This window comes from Callionymus lyra, chromosome 13 (assembly GCF_982586985.1).
Source record: "Callionymus lyra chromosome 13, fCalLyr1.hap1.1, whole genome shotgun sequence".
NCBI lineage: Eukaryota > Metazoa > Chordata > Actinopteri > Syngnathiformes > Callionymidae > Callionymus > Callionymus lyra.
This window is the reverse complement of record NC_141830.1, coordinates 5,862,894-5,878,902: the sequence shown is the minus strand read 5'-3', so window position 1 is coordinate 5,878,902 and position 16,009 is coordinate 5,862,894. Positions and strand designations below refer to the sequence as shown.

The window sequence follows — 16,009 nt, the reverse complement described above, 5'->3', positions numbered from 1 at the left end:
ATATATATATATATATATATATATATATATATATATATATATATATATATATATTGTTCTTTCTCTTTATTTCTCTATGTTCTTGTTCTTATTTTATTTTTATTTATTTTTTATGAAAGATTGCTGTATTGCTGTGGCTTAATGGAAAAAATAATTTCCCGAAGGAGACCTCCTGAGGATCAATAAAGTTCTACCTACCTACCTATACAGAATGCCTCAAAATACACTCAAATATAATATATTTTGAGTGTATTTTTTGATATATAAATTACATTATTGTACATTATACCAGTATATTGTTAATTTAATTGAAATATACCAAAGTATATGTTGGTGTTAAGAATCAAAAGAAAGGAGCTGATGAGCTTAACCTCTTGACTTAGTAATATTAAATTAAAACTGAATGGAACTCAACAGTTAAACCACATCTACCTCATGCACTACTTGTACTTTTGTTGCTCTGTTTTTAGATGTTATTCTTTCGTATGTATATATATATAGATATATGTTTATACTGTGCACTTTTGTTGGGGGTACAAAGGAAGAATTTCATGGTACGTAGTACCTATGACAATAAATGCTTTGAATCTTAAATCTTGAATGCAGTTGATAATAGCAGGGGCGGCTGGTGACCTTTTTTTTTTAGGTGGGGCTCTTGTATGCAGACCTGTTTCACCTTCAGTAAACACAAACATAATAATAAATAACCTGATATTCCAAACCAAGCATGCAAAGCTGCTGCTGTCCATCCAGTGCTGATCACTGTTACACATCAGAATACACAGAATTATAAAATAAAAATACAAAAATAAACTTATAGGAAAATAATTAAAAGAAAAACCCTGCCCTATTCACCAGGACCTAAGAAATAGGTTAGGTTAGGTAAGGTAGAACTTTATTGATCCCTCAAGAAATTGTTTTTTTCCAATTAGCCACAGCAATACAGCAATTATTCACAAAAAAAAATAAATAATAATAAAATAAGAACAAGAACAAAGAGAAATAACAAGATGATACAATTTAAGTCTAAAGATGAAGAACATAGAACATTTCTACCTACCAATCATTATCAAACACACAGAGTTACATAAACGTGATGTCACTGATAAGATATTCTTAAACCATTAGAGAGACAGGATATGACGTCACAACCCAAGATTATTAGCAGAATTTGAATCAATGCAAATATAGTTTATTAGTAGTTCTACAAGCAATACATTCTCATCAATGTTAATGATTATTTGTAAACTAAAAAAGAATAAATAATAATAATAAAATAAAATATAAAACCGATTAGAAATCGGTGGGAGGATGGCGCCCTCAATGGGCCAACTTCCACTGGACAGTAGCTGATCTCAAGTTAATGGAAAATAACTGTAACTTTTCCTACTTCATTTGAACTTGTCAAAGTATTTCATTCATATTTGTGATGCAACATTAAGACTGTAGAAATTAAAATTTACTTGGTGAATGCGCGCCATCTTATTTGCTTCCGACAGAACTCATTTGAGGCTAAATGTTGGTCACTTAGACCCGGAAATCAAACTCGGTCCGCCATCATTTTCGGTTCTTAATCTTAATTTTCATGTCTCTGTCCCTCTTTCTTTGCAATTAAATACATAAACGTCCTTCACCCGCAAATTCCCCGAATTATATAATTTGTTCGCCGTTTGCTGCAGATCACTGTCCCTTTGTGTTCTGATGAGCATCTACTGCAGTATTTACGGTTGAGGTTCAATTACAATAACTTGAAATAAGAGAAACACATTGTATGTGATTGTGTATTTATTTATAATTGATCATTCATAAAAATATATTTTGTATATGTATGTATATGGTTGTCGAGGGATTTCAATACTGTACTTCAAATGTCACATATAGTAAGAGGCAACTATTCTACGTCTTTTTTAGTTATTTTCATGTGTTTTTATTCTCTAAATCGTTCTGTATTGCTCAAGAGCAAATTGAAATATTTGAATAAATAATCTTTGCACTTTGTAAAGTGTCTTCTCTTGTAAGTTTGTGAATTGTCATATTTCCATTGTTTGCCGATAGTTGTGACAATAGCTACTGAAAATGTTATTTGCAATTTCTTGTAGATTTGTATAGAGAATATTCTAAAAGTAGTAGAACTCGTTTTTAAATCGTTTTTTAAAATAAATACATTGTTTAGATTCCAGAATTTCCACAAATTGTTTGATATATTCTGAAAAATCATTGAGGAAATGATGAATCTAAGCAAGTCTAAGTACTTTTTGGACCAAACCAAACTACATCTTAACCCAACTTCCCAAGAGATCTCCAGAGGGATCAATAAAGTCTATCAATCTCCACGTGCAACTGATATCTCGAGTTATACCTTGAGTGATACCTTTGTCTTCAGTACTGTTTCCTGTGAATGATATATTACTGAGCAAGCATTAAGTTACCACATGATTGGAAAATCACAGTATTTTTTTTTTCATTAAAATGTAAATAATGTCTTTGAAGTCGAAGGATTTTTTTTTCTTTCTTGACTTCATTCTCTAACATTCAGTTTAATCACATGCCAGATTAATTTCTAGTGTTAAAGGGGACCTTGAGTTTATAATGTGGCTTTTTACTTTTGTTCATCTGGTTCCATCGTCACACACTTTTGCTTCTCTGCATCAAACACACACACGGAAGAACAAGTCCAGGGTGAGCTACGTTGTTGTGGATTTGAGGAGGTACACAAAGAAAAGGGTCGCACACTCCACTACACCTCAGTCATGTGTTTGACTGTGTTGTTTCTTAAAAAAAAGAATTCAATACTTGAATTACCTGCATGAAGGGCAAGTTATCATGGCAACATAAATACTTGTAATTCTACTTCTGCAACCGGATAAGCAAAAATAAATGACCCTCGTGTAAGTAAGTAAGTAATTTTAATTTATATAGCGCTTTTCCAGACCAGGGTCACAAAGCGCTTAAACAATCAAAACAATATTCAATAAAGTATATACTTTAAAGGTCAAGATAAAACTGAGAACACAACAGGAGTTCCAGAAAATCCTCTAAAGCTGTAGTCAGTTGTCAATAGTGAATAAAGCAACAGCCTGACTTTTGTTGTGCATATATTCTGTTAAAAAGAGAAAAGGAAATGTAGCACATTTTGCATTTCCACAAAGAAAAGCACACCATCTTAGATTTGTTTAATTCGTAATCATATTTTTCTTTTTAAATATATATATTTTTTTTATTTTGAAGAAAACTTAATGCAGAAGAAGCTTTGGAAATGCTCTGTCGACAAGGGGACAGGGGGTAATTAAAACTGCTTTATTGTCTTGAGTGTGTCTCATTAGGGTTGACAAGAGTCATTTATATTCAATAACATGTTTTTTGTTATTTCCTCACTTGTAATACTTAGTGACTATATATTATAAAATCTAAGATTGAGACTGAAAAAATGAGACTTACATTGTGACACATGACTTAAAGGTAATTTAACTCATGATATTGATCATTTTGAAGAAGAGTGGATTTTACACACGACAAAAACCTTCGATGCCTTCCTGATACACCTGTGCTGTGTCTCAAATCGCATACTTGCGTACTCAAAGTTAGTATTTTTAGTGCGTAAGTGCGTCTCAATTCTTAGTATGCGAAATTTAGTGCACCATACACACTAAATTGTCACTAAAACGCCCACAAAACTGAGTATGGTTCGAAGGACACTATCTACACTAAACGGCTCCATCTTAGTGACGTTGTAAACGGAAGTTACTTCATTGATATATATATATATATATTCATATACTTACAGGTGTATTTTCAGCAGCAGTAGAAGGATAAACACGTCTTCGCTGCTGATATCAGCTTAAATATCTCGCGAATATTTCGATTCTCATATTTTTTCTTTATTTCTCCTTCCAAACTTGCAAAACGTGCTGCCAGCAGGTGGCGATAGTGTTCCTACAGCTGGTTGCAACCATCGTTAAATAGTAGTAGAAGAAGAAGTTGTCACGTCATTTCCTGTTAGTGTGTAGCAGCAGAGTTTGATTTGAGACATACTATGTGTGGAGAATTTGCGTACTAGTTAGTATGTACTCTATCCTGATGCATACTAACTTCTAGTATACTAAGAGAAGTATGCGATTTGAGACACAGCATTGATGTGGACCCTTCGAAGACAGAGCAGAGCAGCAGGTGACCACGCCCCCCATCTTCACAGCAGGTGTGATAATGAAGCGACAGACTCAGGTGGAGGATCGGCAGCCATGTTGACTGCAGCCTGGCTCCTCGGCGTGGTGTGCTGCGGTCTGACTGCTGGATGGCCGGTGCAGGTGTCCACCTGGCCGGAGAAGAACGTGCCCGTCAAAGTGAATAATGGCGGCGATGAAAGACCTTCTTTCTATCACCTGCCGGTCTATCAGCATGCGGAGCGTCCGCTCGTTCCTCGCGAAATGTTGAAGCCGGTGCCACTGCTGCTGGGTCCGGACGTTTTTCAGTCCAACATGGTTCCCGAGTTATTTCTGCCGCAGCTCAAAATGTCGCCGGCCTCCCACCGGGCGCGGCCCATGCGTGGATCTCTTCCGCCGGAACTCCACGCGCTACTGTTCCCCAAAAACGTTCCGCATCAATCTCTTGTTCCGGAGAGACGCCACCGCGCGGTGGAGGTTTGGTGCGGGACTGACCTGGTGACGGTGCGCGTGGACCGGAGCCAGGTGAGCGCGTGGAATGCTCCGCCCATGCTCAGGGTGGGCTCGTGCCGGCCTGGTCAAGTGAACACGCGCTTCCTCTTCTTCCGCTTCAGACCGTCCGAGTGTGGCGGGCGCTTCCAGGTGAGCTTCCGTGTCTTCGCTGCGATGGGTTGTGTTTGTTGCAGTCAATCCCACCAGTGCTGTGTCTCAAATCGCATACTTGTGTACTTAAAGTTAGTATTTTTAGTGCGCAAGTGTGTCTCAATTCTTAGTATGCGAAATTTAGTGCTCCATGCATACTAAATTGACACTAAAACGCCCACAAAACTGAGTATGGTTCGATGGATACTATCTACACTAAACGACTCCATCTTAGTGACGTTGAAAACGGAAGTTACGTCATATATATATATATATATATATATATATATATATTCATATACTTACAGGTGTATTTTCAGCAGCAGTATAAGGATGACACATTTTTTCTTTATTTCTTCTTCCAAACTTGCAAAACGTGCTGCCAGCAGGTGGCGATAGCGTTCAAACAGCTGGTTGAAACCATCTTTAAATAGTAGTAGAAGAAGAAGCTTTCGTGTCATTTCCTGTTAGTGTGTAGCAGCAGAGTTTGATTTGAAACATACTGTGGAGGATTAGTTACTAGTTAGTACGTACACTATCCTGATGCATACTAACTTCTAGTATACTAAGAGAAGTATGCCATTTGAAACACAGCACAGTTCTCGACGTCACATGCATTTTGATAACATTGTCAAAGTTCATGCTTAACTCTTAACTCATTTGGATGCCAGTCTCAGTAGTGGTCAGTAGGACCAAGACCAACTAATTTGAGGCTAAATGTTGGTCACTTGTACTGTGTCTCAAATCGCATACTTCTCTTGGTTACTAAACTCCTTCATTGCTTTCCTGTCTCCAATGAGACTTTGAATTTTCCGATCTTCAACTTTTTCTTTCATGTTTTTCCATTTTTCCTCACAGTTTTGATCGAACCAACTTATAACGGGTCCTATTTGGGCCGCAGGATAATATTTCCTTTCTTATTTCCTTGTATAATTTATAATAAGGTTTAATTTTCTTCATACAGTTTCTTAATTTCTTTAGTCAAAGTGCCCCCCCAATTATGTAATTTTCTACGCACACCATTTTGTGTTTAATACCATTTTAAGATTCTCAGATGGAATAAAGTTCATTGTCAAAATTTGTGTTTTTGTTACATTTAATTTATACCCAGAGTAGGAGCCAGACGTTTCAATCTGTTGTATCATTTTTGGAATACTAATTTCTGGGTTTTGCAAATGACAAATCATCTGCAAAAAGTCCAATGATTTGTTATTTAATTTCTTTTCCTTTTAGTTCCTCATTTCGTCGACTAGCTCGGGCCAATGGTTCGACACAAATGGCAACAAGAGTTGGTGAAAGGCAGCAGCCTTGTCAAGTGGGTCTCTCTAATGTAATGGGGTCAGATAAACTTCCATTTATTCTTATTCTTGCAATCTGCTTTTGATAGAGGGATCTAATGCGTTTTATTGCTTTATTTAATTCAAATTTCTTTAGCACAAGATGATATAAGTACCTCGGTGTGTGTCTGGACAGTAAACTGGTGCTGCAACACAGACCATGTATATAAGAAGGTTCAGAGTAGACTGTACTTTCTGAGGAGGCTTCGATCATTTAACATCTGCAAGAAGCTCCTCTGCATGTTCTACCAGTCTGTGGTGGCCAGTGTCATGTTCTATGCTGTGGTGTGTTGGGGTGGAAATGTGTCCAAGAGGAGGTCAACAGGTTGCACAGGTTGATCAGGAGGGCTGGTTCTGTGGTTGAAGCTGGACTCACTGGTGACAGTTGCTGAGAGGAGATCATTGAACAAACTACTGTCCATCATGGATGATGACAGTCATCCTCTGAACACTCACATCAGTGAACAGAGAAGCAGAATGAGTGCACGAATGCTCCTCCCATGATGCAACACTAATAGACTCAAGGACTCATTCATTCCTCGGGCTATTAAATTGTACAATTCTGAGTTCGGGGGCAGGAGTGGAGCGAAAGTATCATGATGTTCTGTTCTATGTTAATCTTTGTATCCTTTGTCTTTGTCATCTTCCTTTTTTTTTTTTTTATCTTTGTTCTTGTTCTTATTTTATTTTGGATTTATTTTTTGTGAAAAATTTCTGTATTTGCTGTGGCTATTGAGAAAAAAAAAAGTCTTTTTTGCCAAAAATCTAGCTCCTCTTAGCCCCAACTCGTATTTTAAATACCTTGTTCTTTTTCTACTTCTGAATTTAATTGTCCTTTATGTTATTCCGAATATCTTGTATCATTGAAAGTAGACTGGAATCCTGTTTGTTTTTGTGTTGTTGTGTTTGTTCTAACCTTGTTAGTTGTGTTTGTTCTAACCTTAGCAATTTTTCTTTCTCTTCCTTATTTGCTGCTTCTCTTGCTTTTTTTCCAGTAAAGAAGACTTTTATATAATATTTCCCTGCAAAACTGCTTTAAGAGCATCCCACACCATGGCAGGGTTTTAATCACGATTTTCATTTTGATGTGTTAAAATATCATTTTTAATTTCTTCCTGTTGTCGAGTATTCCAATATTCAACCTCCATTGTTTTTATTTTATTTGTGATTTTAGTTTAAATTGAATATGATAGGATTGTGGTCAGTTACATCTGATTCTCCAATCACACACTGCTCTACTTTATAATAATCTTATTGGTTTAATAAAAAATTGTCAATCCTTGCATAAAACTTTTAGGTGCTGAATAGTAAGTGTAGTCCTTCTCACTTGGATGTAGCTTTCTCCAAATGTTGATCAAGCCATAGTCTCTTAACATGTTTTTGATTTTGTCACATGGTTGATACTTTTCCTTTTGTTGGACAGATTTATCTAGTTTACCTTTTTTAATACCACATTATAGTCTCCTCCGCAGATAAGTATCTCATCCTTTTCTGATATTATGTTGTCAAGTAACTCCTTAAAAAGAACCTCATCACTGTTAGGAGCATAAACGCAACACGAGCTGCCTCTCTGGCGTCGGCTGGTTTCCATGGATCCTCTTCGTCACGTTCACCTGGATCCACGTTGGTTCAAACGCCTCCTCCACGCTGTTGTAGGTGTGTAGTCCTGAATCCCAGAATATCTTCAGTTTGGTGAAGGGTGTCTTCTATTTGACTCCCCTCGCTCGCAAGCGCCACTTTCATCGCCCCGTATGCTTTCCTTTTCTCTATTACATTGGCTGCATAGTCGTGGTCGAAGAACAGCCTATTACCATCAATTGTTTTCTTTTGCCATGTTTTCTTCAGGATCAGCTCCTTCACGTGAAACTGTAGGAAGTTAACAAGTGTTAGCTGTGTTAGCCCTGTGGTCCAGTTCCTCTCTATCTGGTGCTGTGTCTCAAATGGCATTCTTCTCTTAGTATACTAGAAGTTAGTATGCATCAGGATAGTGTAAGTACTAACTAGTAACTAATTCTCCACAGATAGTATGTCTCAAATCAAACTCAGGAACAGGAAATGACGCAACAGCTTCTTCTTCTACTTCTATTTAACAATGTTTCAACCAGCTGTTTGAACGCTATCGCCACCTGCTGGCAGCACGTTTTGCAAGTTTGGAAAAAGAAATAAAGAAAAAATATGAGAATCAAAATATTCACGAGATATTTAAGCTGGTATCAGCAGCGAAGACGTGTTTATCCTTCTGCTGCTGAAAATACACCTGTAAGTATATGAATATACTGTATATGTATATATATATGACGTAACTTCCGTTTAAAACGTCATTAAGATGGCGGCTGTTTAGGGTGGTTAGTGTCCATCGAACCATGCTCAGTTTTGTGGGCGTTTTTGTGACTATTTAGTATGCATGGCACACTAAATTTCGCATACTAAGAATTGAGACGCACTAACTCACTAAAAATACTAACTTTGAGTACGCTAGTATGCGATTTGAGACACAGCATGGGTTTCCCGACATCTTCTTGTCAGTGTTTTAACTGCTTGGTGTTTTACATCCTTTCATCTTAGCGCAATATTTACTTGGTCTAATTGTATGAAGTTATGAGGTAATTATATCGACGGGTGTTGAAGAGCTCTTCTATATATCACTCTCAAGTGTCACCCAGATGCCTTTTTTTTTATCCATCTTAATATATTTTTCTGTATGGTCATGTGTATTAGGCGCATCATTGAGTCAACTAAGACAAGTTTTACTTTAATAAGACTTAAACACATTTAAGATAAGTTTGACTCTTAACATTATCATCTTGTGTAGAGACACCGCTATGCTCTATTGTGCTCCTTCACACACTTTTTTGTATTTCTGCTTTTATGTCCTGGTAAAATCCTGGACTATTATCTTGACCATTACCTGATAAACTGTTTTTTGTTCCTGGTTGCTCCAAACGACTCACTGAATTCCTACTTGGTAGGTTTTGCTCATGGAGATGCCCAAACAATATTGGCCAATCAGATTTACTGTGACAGCACTTTGGTTCTTCGTTTCAGAACCACGCTTTAACAGGTTTTGGATCCGAGCCTGCTTCACACAACCGAGTTATGGTCCTGGTAGAACGAGGTCAATCCATGCTTTTGATTCTCTTTATGTCCTCAAGTCCTTCTAGTTCACTGTTCATAGCTCAATACTTCTCCCAGCTTAGTTCAATGTTCATCGATGGACAGTTCAGCTGATTTTAGTCTCAGACTGATGGGAAAATACTAAATGAGTGTGTTGAGTGTTTATCAAAATTTTTTAACCACAGGAAACTAAATGTAACCTTTTGCTCTCATTTCAATCATTGCTCTGTCTGAAGAACGTCTCAGGATGTTGTAAAAGACGGAAAGAAACTCCCTCTGAATCTTCCTCTGTTACTTTTAACCACATCTGTTGTTGTTTCCTTGTGACTGAACTGTGTCCTGCTCCATGTGTCGTGGAGGACTCACACTTGTGCGACTGAACCGGTCTCACCCAAGAGTGAAAATGGGACCTTCTAGGGCAGGGGTAGGCAACCTGGTCCAGAAAGAGCCGGAGTGGCTGCAGGTTTTTGTTCCAACCGATCAAGCATGTACAGTTTAACCAATGAGGTTTCAGCTAAAACAAGCAACACCAGACTAACAATCAACTGATTACACTGCTAAGACTCCTGATTGGTCAAAATGTGTCCTCTTGATTGGTTGGAACGAAAACCTGCACCCACTGCGGCTCTTTCTGGACCAGGTTGCCTTACCCCTGTTCTAGGGAGAGGGTGTTGTATTCATCTCTCCTCCATAATGAGTTAAACCGTTTTCAAATCTGACGTCTCTTCTTTGGTTTACAGTTTTAAGTCTTAACCAGAAGCTTAAGTGGTTGTGGTCCACTTCAGCTTCTGGTCTCAATTGCTCATTTAGTTATTGATTTATCAAAAGCCTAATAAACTAATGCACATATAATATTTATTTATGCTTTTATGTAAAGCACCCTGTGATTACTAAACATATGAATGGTGCAATATAAAAATGCTTTATATATATATTACGCACGCACGCTCGTATGTTCATAAAAAATATTTTTTTATTCAATTGTTAACAAACATGATGTTTATGTGAAGACCTTTTAGAACAAGGTCCTAATGTTCAGGCTGGGACTTACCATCATTGTTCTGTTTTCCAGGTTGTAGGTGGTCAGCTGGTGTACACGCACATACTCTCGTCCACACCACCACCCTCTTCACAGAACTCTATCATCAGAGTCATGCCACTCTATCTTCCCATCCAATGTCAATACAACAGGTGTGTGTCCTCCTTGGTGTGCGTACACATCTATAACATTACTGCGACTACAGTGGTCCCTCTATTGCAGGGTATACATTCTGAAACCCCCTGCAATAAAATAAATATGCAAGATGGTGTCCATTTAATATTTCACTATATCTAGTACAACACTGCAAAAAACTGTTTCCTTCACCTGAGAAAAATCTCTAAACTTAGGAAAATAGTGTCACAACAAGATCTGGATCTTATAATCCATTATTCTGTCTTCTCGTTTGTTCTATTGTAATGATTTATTTTTGTGACTTGAAGGATGTGTCTCGCCTGCAGTTGGTGCAAAACACTGCAGCGAGAATTCTGGCTCTAGTAGAAGAACTCACATTTTTCCGATCCCTAAAACTCTGCATCGGCTGCCAGTTTCTTTCAGGATCAGTTTTAAAATTCTGGTTCTTACTTTCAGATCTATTCATGGTCAGACCTTCCATCAGTGATCTGATCCAGACTTACACCCCAGCTCGGGCTCTGAGGTCTGTGGATCAGAATCTACTGATGGTTCCAGAGGAGAGAAATCCTTCCAGACTGTTGCTCCTAAGCTTTGGAACCATCTTCCTCTGCGTTTGATGGATCTACTGACTCCTTTAAGAAGCTTCTTAAGACCTTTTTATATGTGCAGGCTTACTCTTAATTTTCTCAGGGCTGCTGTCTTTGTCTAGATGGATAGATTTCCTTTATGAGTCTCACAAGGCGACATTTTAGAATGCCTTTTAAAGCAATGCATTTTAATTGTGTATTGTTTTTTTATTGTTTAAGTACTTTGTGACACTGGTCTGAGAAAGGCACTCTACAAATAATGTACTTACTTACTATTCAAATTCATATAATGGCTTCATAATCCCTCCTGGCACTCTTCAGAAAGCTCTCCAAACTGTCATTGACATTTCCAACATCCTCACAGTTTATACACTTAAAAAAACCTGAATAATTGTATTAACATGACATTCCTAATGATTACTCCCCACCATCATCTGTATCGTTCCTTTTTAAATATTTGTTTATTTGTAGCGGTCATGTTTGGGTTTTGTTTTTGGTGCTTTTTATTTTTTTTATGAGGGCAGTAAAGGTGTCATGACAGTCACTCTGATTTGCTGAGAGCGAAAAGGGCAAGGGACCACTGTTTATCACTTGTTCAGTTGCTCGATAACACAAATTGCTAATCACTTTGTAAAAGCAGACTTCCAAAAGCGTCAAACAATAACAGGGGTTTTATAATTGGATCCGTCATAAATGACTGTATTTGGACTGACCCGCTGGAAAAAATTGTCCTTCAGTAATGAAAGGTGAACTGCCTTGTGGCCTTCACTGGAGACAGGACTACAAACTTTGAACATTTGAGTTGTGTAACCATGTACGATGCTTTTTTTAAAATAGTTTTCTCCTTTATTCCCAGGTTCCACTACTCCTACCAGGTGGGCTACAGCCCGTATGTTCAACAAAACACGTTTCTCCAGAGTATGAGGAGTAAACTCCGCTTCAGTCTTTTTGTCAGCAACGGTAAATCACTTGATGGCCACAGAATACGATCGTAATCCTATTATGACAAATATTTCAAGTGAGGAAAAAGTGGAACTCTGTCTCATGTAATTAAACCCACTGTCATGTTGTGGTCCGATGCTTTGTGTGCGTCTCCAGCTCGGGGGGAGGCTCTCGCTCCGGGCCACTGGACCCCCCTGGGAGAGCCGGTGTTCTTCGTGGCCGAGGCAGAGACTCTTTTACCAGGGGAGAGACTCTACGTGGACTCGTGCTTCATCACGAGCTCCAAGGACCCAGAAGTTGGTCCTAAAGTGGACATAATTACCAACTATGGGTAAGTTCTGAACCAACTTCTGTTTCCACAGTCATATTTCAACACGTTGATATTTCATTGCAGCTGTATGACTGACAGCCGGAGAGAAGGGAGCCGGTCTTGGATCTGGTCAGGGGGTGGCAGTGTTGTGAAGTTCTCTATGGACGCCTTCTTGTTCAGCCTAGATTCGCATGTGAGTCATTTTTATTTTTAGAAATTAGAGCATATAACCGGATGACAAGTTGCTTCAAGTTATGAACGTATCCCATTGTTAGGATCAATCAATTATTACACCTTTCACATTCCAAGAAAAGCTCTTGTAACAAGATGTGTCTTCTAGTCAGAGTAACAATAATATTGAATTTACCATAAGAACATGACGTTTGTGAGTTTAAAAAGTCGGGTCTTCTCAGCTGTGTGTAACTGATCAGCTGTGCATGTAAAAGTTTTCCTGTTACAAAGTTTCAAAGTTCAAAGTCCAATCATTGCTATCACAACATCTGTGTTGAGTGTCAATCTTTGTGCAAAGGTTTTGTTCCTTCACTGTTCCATGTCGGTAGATGTCGCCACCTCTCAAAAATCCAAGTACTGCAACTACAACATGGCCAACGGCAGGTAAAGAAAGTGATATTTCAGTCATTCATTTGATTTAGCTCGTTGTTTACTGTGACATATTTAATGAAGAACAAGCAGTGCCATGGAGTATTTTTATTATGGGCTATTCCATATGACAGAGAAATGTCCAATGCTCAAAACTAGTCAAATAAAAAAAAAATGCAATAGAAGGCAAAGAAACAAGGTATTCTTTGTGGTTCATTACTGGCCGTGAAGGGATTCATGATGGAAATGACTAATTTAATTGAATCATAATGGTTTACAGTAAAGCTATATTTAAAAAGGAGATATACTGTACTCTGACTTTTGCATCATGTGATGGATTGTTTCAATAAATGGCCACTGTTGCCAATATTTTGGTTGATGGTACAAAGTAAGTTTTCCTCAGATGGTCCCCATATCTAGTCAATCCAACTCAACTTGATCTGTGACTCTTAAAAACACTTTTACGTCTCTGCTCGTCTTTGTGTAGATGGGAGGAGCTGCAGACACCAGCTTCAGTTTGTGCCTGTTGTGATGCCAAATGTACTGACTTGGATAAACGTGAGTATTGTACATTTCTTGCATAAAATGATATAATTTCATTGCATTACAAAATTGACCATTTATATTAAGAGATGTCATTTTTTGATGGTTCACTGTTTTTTTTATATAGGGCCCTTTTAAATTATCTTTTTCTCATTTTGGTTGTCAGATGTTTTCATTAAACTCATCCCAAGTTCAATAGGAATGAAAATATTCAGTTTAAGAAAGGATTTAAAATATTGAAGCTACCACAGCTTAACTTTGTGTGTCTTAATATGTTTTAAGTTTAAACGAGTTACCAGTTGAAAATAATTAACAAATGGAGGTATGGGAGCATTAGGATGGTTGTATGTAACCTGGCTACTGATGGTCTTCAAACTCTACACCTTCACTTGTGTTTTTCCTCTTTTTAGCCGCGACAAACATAGTCAGCAGTCCCGGCTGGAGCGTTCAACAGAAGGGCATCCAGAACAAAGAGATGCTTGGACAAGCAGGGGAGTGGAGAGACTTTAAAGGCAAAGGAAAGATTCGCAGTAGATTCGATTCACACAGGGATGTACCAGAGATTTATGAACAAACTAAAAAAGCTGACTTCAAAGAACACCGTATAGGAACAACTCCGTCGCCCTCTACCAGCGCAGGAGTCCTGGTTCATGGCACTGTCGAGTTGTTCGAGGCCACACAGGACACAGAGAATAGCCCGACAGTGAATTCAAATCTAAATAATTATCTTCAATTAAGACCAAGGGCCAGTGTTGGATTTGAAGGGCTGTCAGAAAGTGGAAATGTTTCTTCTGACATAGTCGGGTTTGGTTCGGGAAACGGCAGTACTTCCTCAAGCTTTGCCCGTAATGGTTCTGCTGCGGTTCCACGCATTAAGATGTGTTCTGATGGTGAGGGCATGGACTGCGATCACGTGTCCAAGACCAAGAAGTACAAAAATGGCCTGGATAGTTTGTTTTCTCAAAGTGTCAAGTTTGATCCGTTTGACAATTCCATTGTAACGGTGACACCGTGGACACCTGCTGGAAGGACTTCTACGTATCAGACTAACATGAACAAACCTTTGGAGAACCAAGAGGAAGCTGGAAAAAGTCTGAAGTCTGAAATAGAGGAGTACATATTGGATGAAGGAGGCAGTGGAGAACCTGACGGTGTACTGGAGCAGTCGGAAGAGGATAACATGATTCCTGGTCTGGAAACCGAGACTTTAGAATCTCACTGGCCAAGGTTTAGGGTCCTCAAGTGTAAAGCTGGGCCCAACTGTGGTAAAAGATCCGCGGAAACTAATGAAGTTGATAAACTACAGGCCAAACCGCCCGTCTCTTCTGCCACCAAGATCATGCAAGAGAGTCCCAATCATTCAGCTGCAGTGATTTTCACAACACTGCCAGACTCAGGCTTCAAGGGCAACAGTTGGGCCAGGTTCTGGGGTTTGGAGAACCACCCAAATGATTCCTAATGAGTTTTTCCCCGAACTTTCAAAGACTCAAAGTAGAGCTGCTGCGTTAGTGAGAAGTTGTCACCTCAACTCTGTACTTGCACAAGATGTATTTCAATGTATAATCACAACTTGTATAATAAATGCAACTTTTTGATGGAAAAATGATCCTTGGGTTATTTTTAATTTAAATGAACTGATTCACTTTGTTTCAAGGTAAGCTTTGACAACCATGAAGAGTGATAACAATCAATCGATCAATATACTTTATTGATCTCCATAGAGAACTCTCAGAAATTCAACATGTGGTGCAGACGGTCACAGAGCCAGCTAGACCCCATGACTTGCTCTCTTATCTTATGAGGGAAGCTGGGAGTGGTGGAGAAAAAAATGTCATCTCTGTTCCTGAAGGGGAAGCAGTGCAGGGATACAGAAAAAACACCTCAACGCAGAAGCACAAACGGTGAGTTGTAGGAGCACATGTCCATGATTGATGTGCTGGTACAGAGAAGAATTTCCGTGGGGGTCGAGGGTGGATGGTAGCGAGTCGATGTGTCTTCCCCAGAGAAATTTGATAACTTGCCTCCAAGGCCAGTCTGGGGGAGTTAGGAATGAGAAGACTTTGTTAGGCTGGAATTTTCCACAGACTTGAGTCTTTTCGGTGGCCTCTCCGTCAATCCAAATGGCCGAATTATGCTTTAAGCCGGGCGGACATTCCCTCCAAGATGATACCTGATGAGCGGACGAGGTCATGAGCCGCAGCCACCCGACCACTCTGAACGAGAATGGCGTCCAGTTTCCGTCCATGTTCTGTCAGCACTTCAGAGTCACATCGACACGACGCTCGACTGCATTCGAGATTCCAATCACTTAGTAATACACCAAATATCAATCAGCTCCAATAAGCAGGAATCCAGTTATATCATAAATCCAAATAGGTAGATGTCCTCCATGAAAAGAACCGACAGACAAGTGCTGTGACTCAAATCACATACTTCTCTTAGTACACTAGAAGTTAGTGTGCATCAGGATAGTGTACGTACTAACTAGTAACTAATCCTTCACAGATAGTATGTCTCAAATCAAACTCTGCTGCTACACACTAACAGGAAATGACGCGACAGCTTCTTCTTCTACTACTATTTAACGATGGTTTCAACCA

The 16,009-nt window shown here is 38.8% G+C and overlaps 1 protein-coding gene across 1 annotated transcript; it reads left to right on the top strand.

Annotated features, from left to right (window-relative positions):
- Positions 1 to 4,238: 4,238 nt before the first annotated feature.
- Positions 4,239 to 14,868, top strand: LOC148067054 (uncharacterized). Its single transcript, XM_087806350.1, has 8 exons — positions 4,239 to 4,802; positions 10,326 to 10,444; positions 11,871 to 11,974; positions 12,113 to 12,287; positions 12,351 to 12,459; positions 12,796 to 12,881; positions 13,354 to 13,424; positions 13,820 to 14,868. The coding sequence occupies exons 1-8, from the start codon at positions 4,239 to 4,241 to the stop codon at positions 14,866 to 14,868; spliced, it is 2,277 nt and encodes a 758-aa protein (XP_087662476.1).
- Positions 14,869 to 16,009: the final 1,141 nt, after the last annotated feature.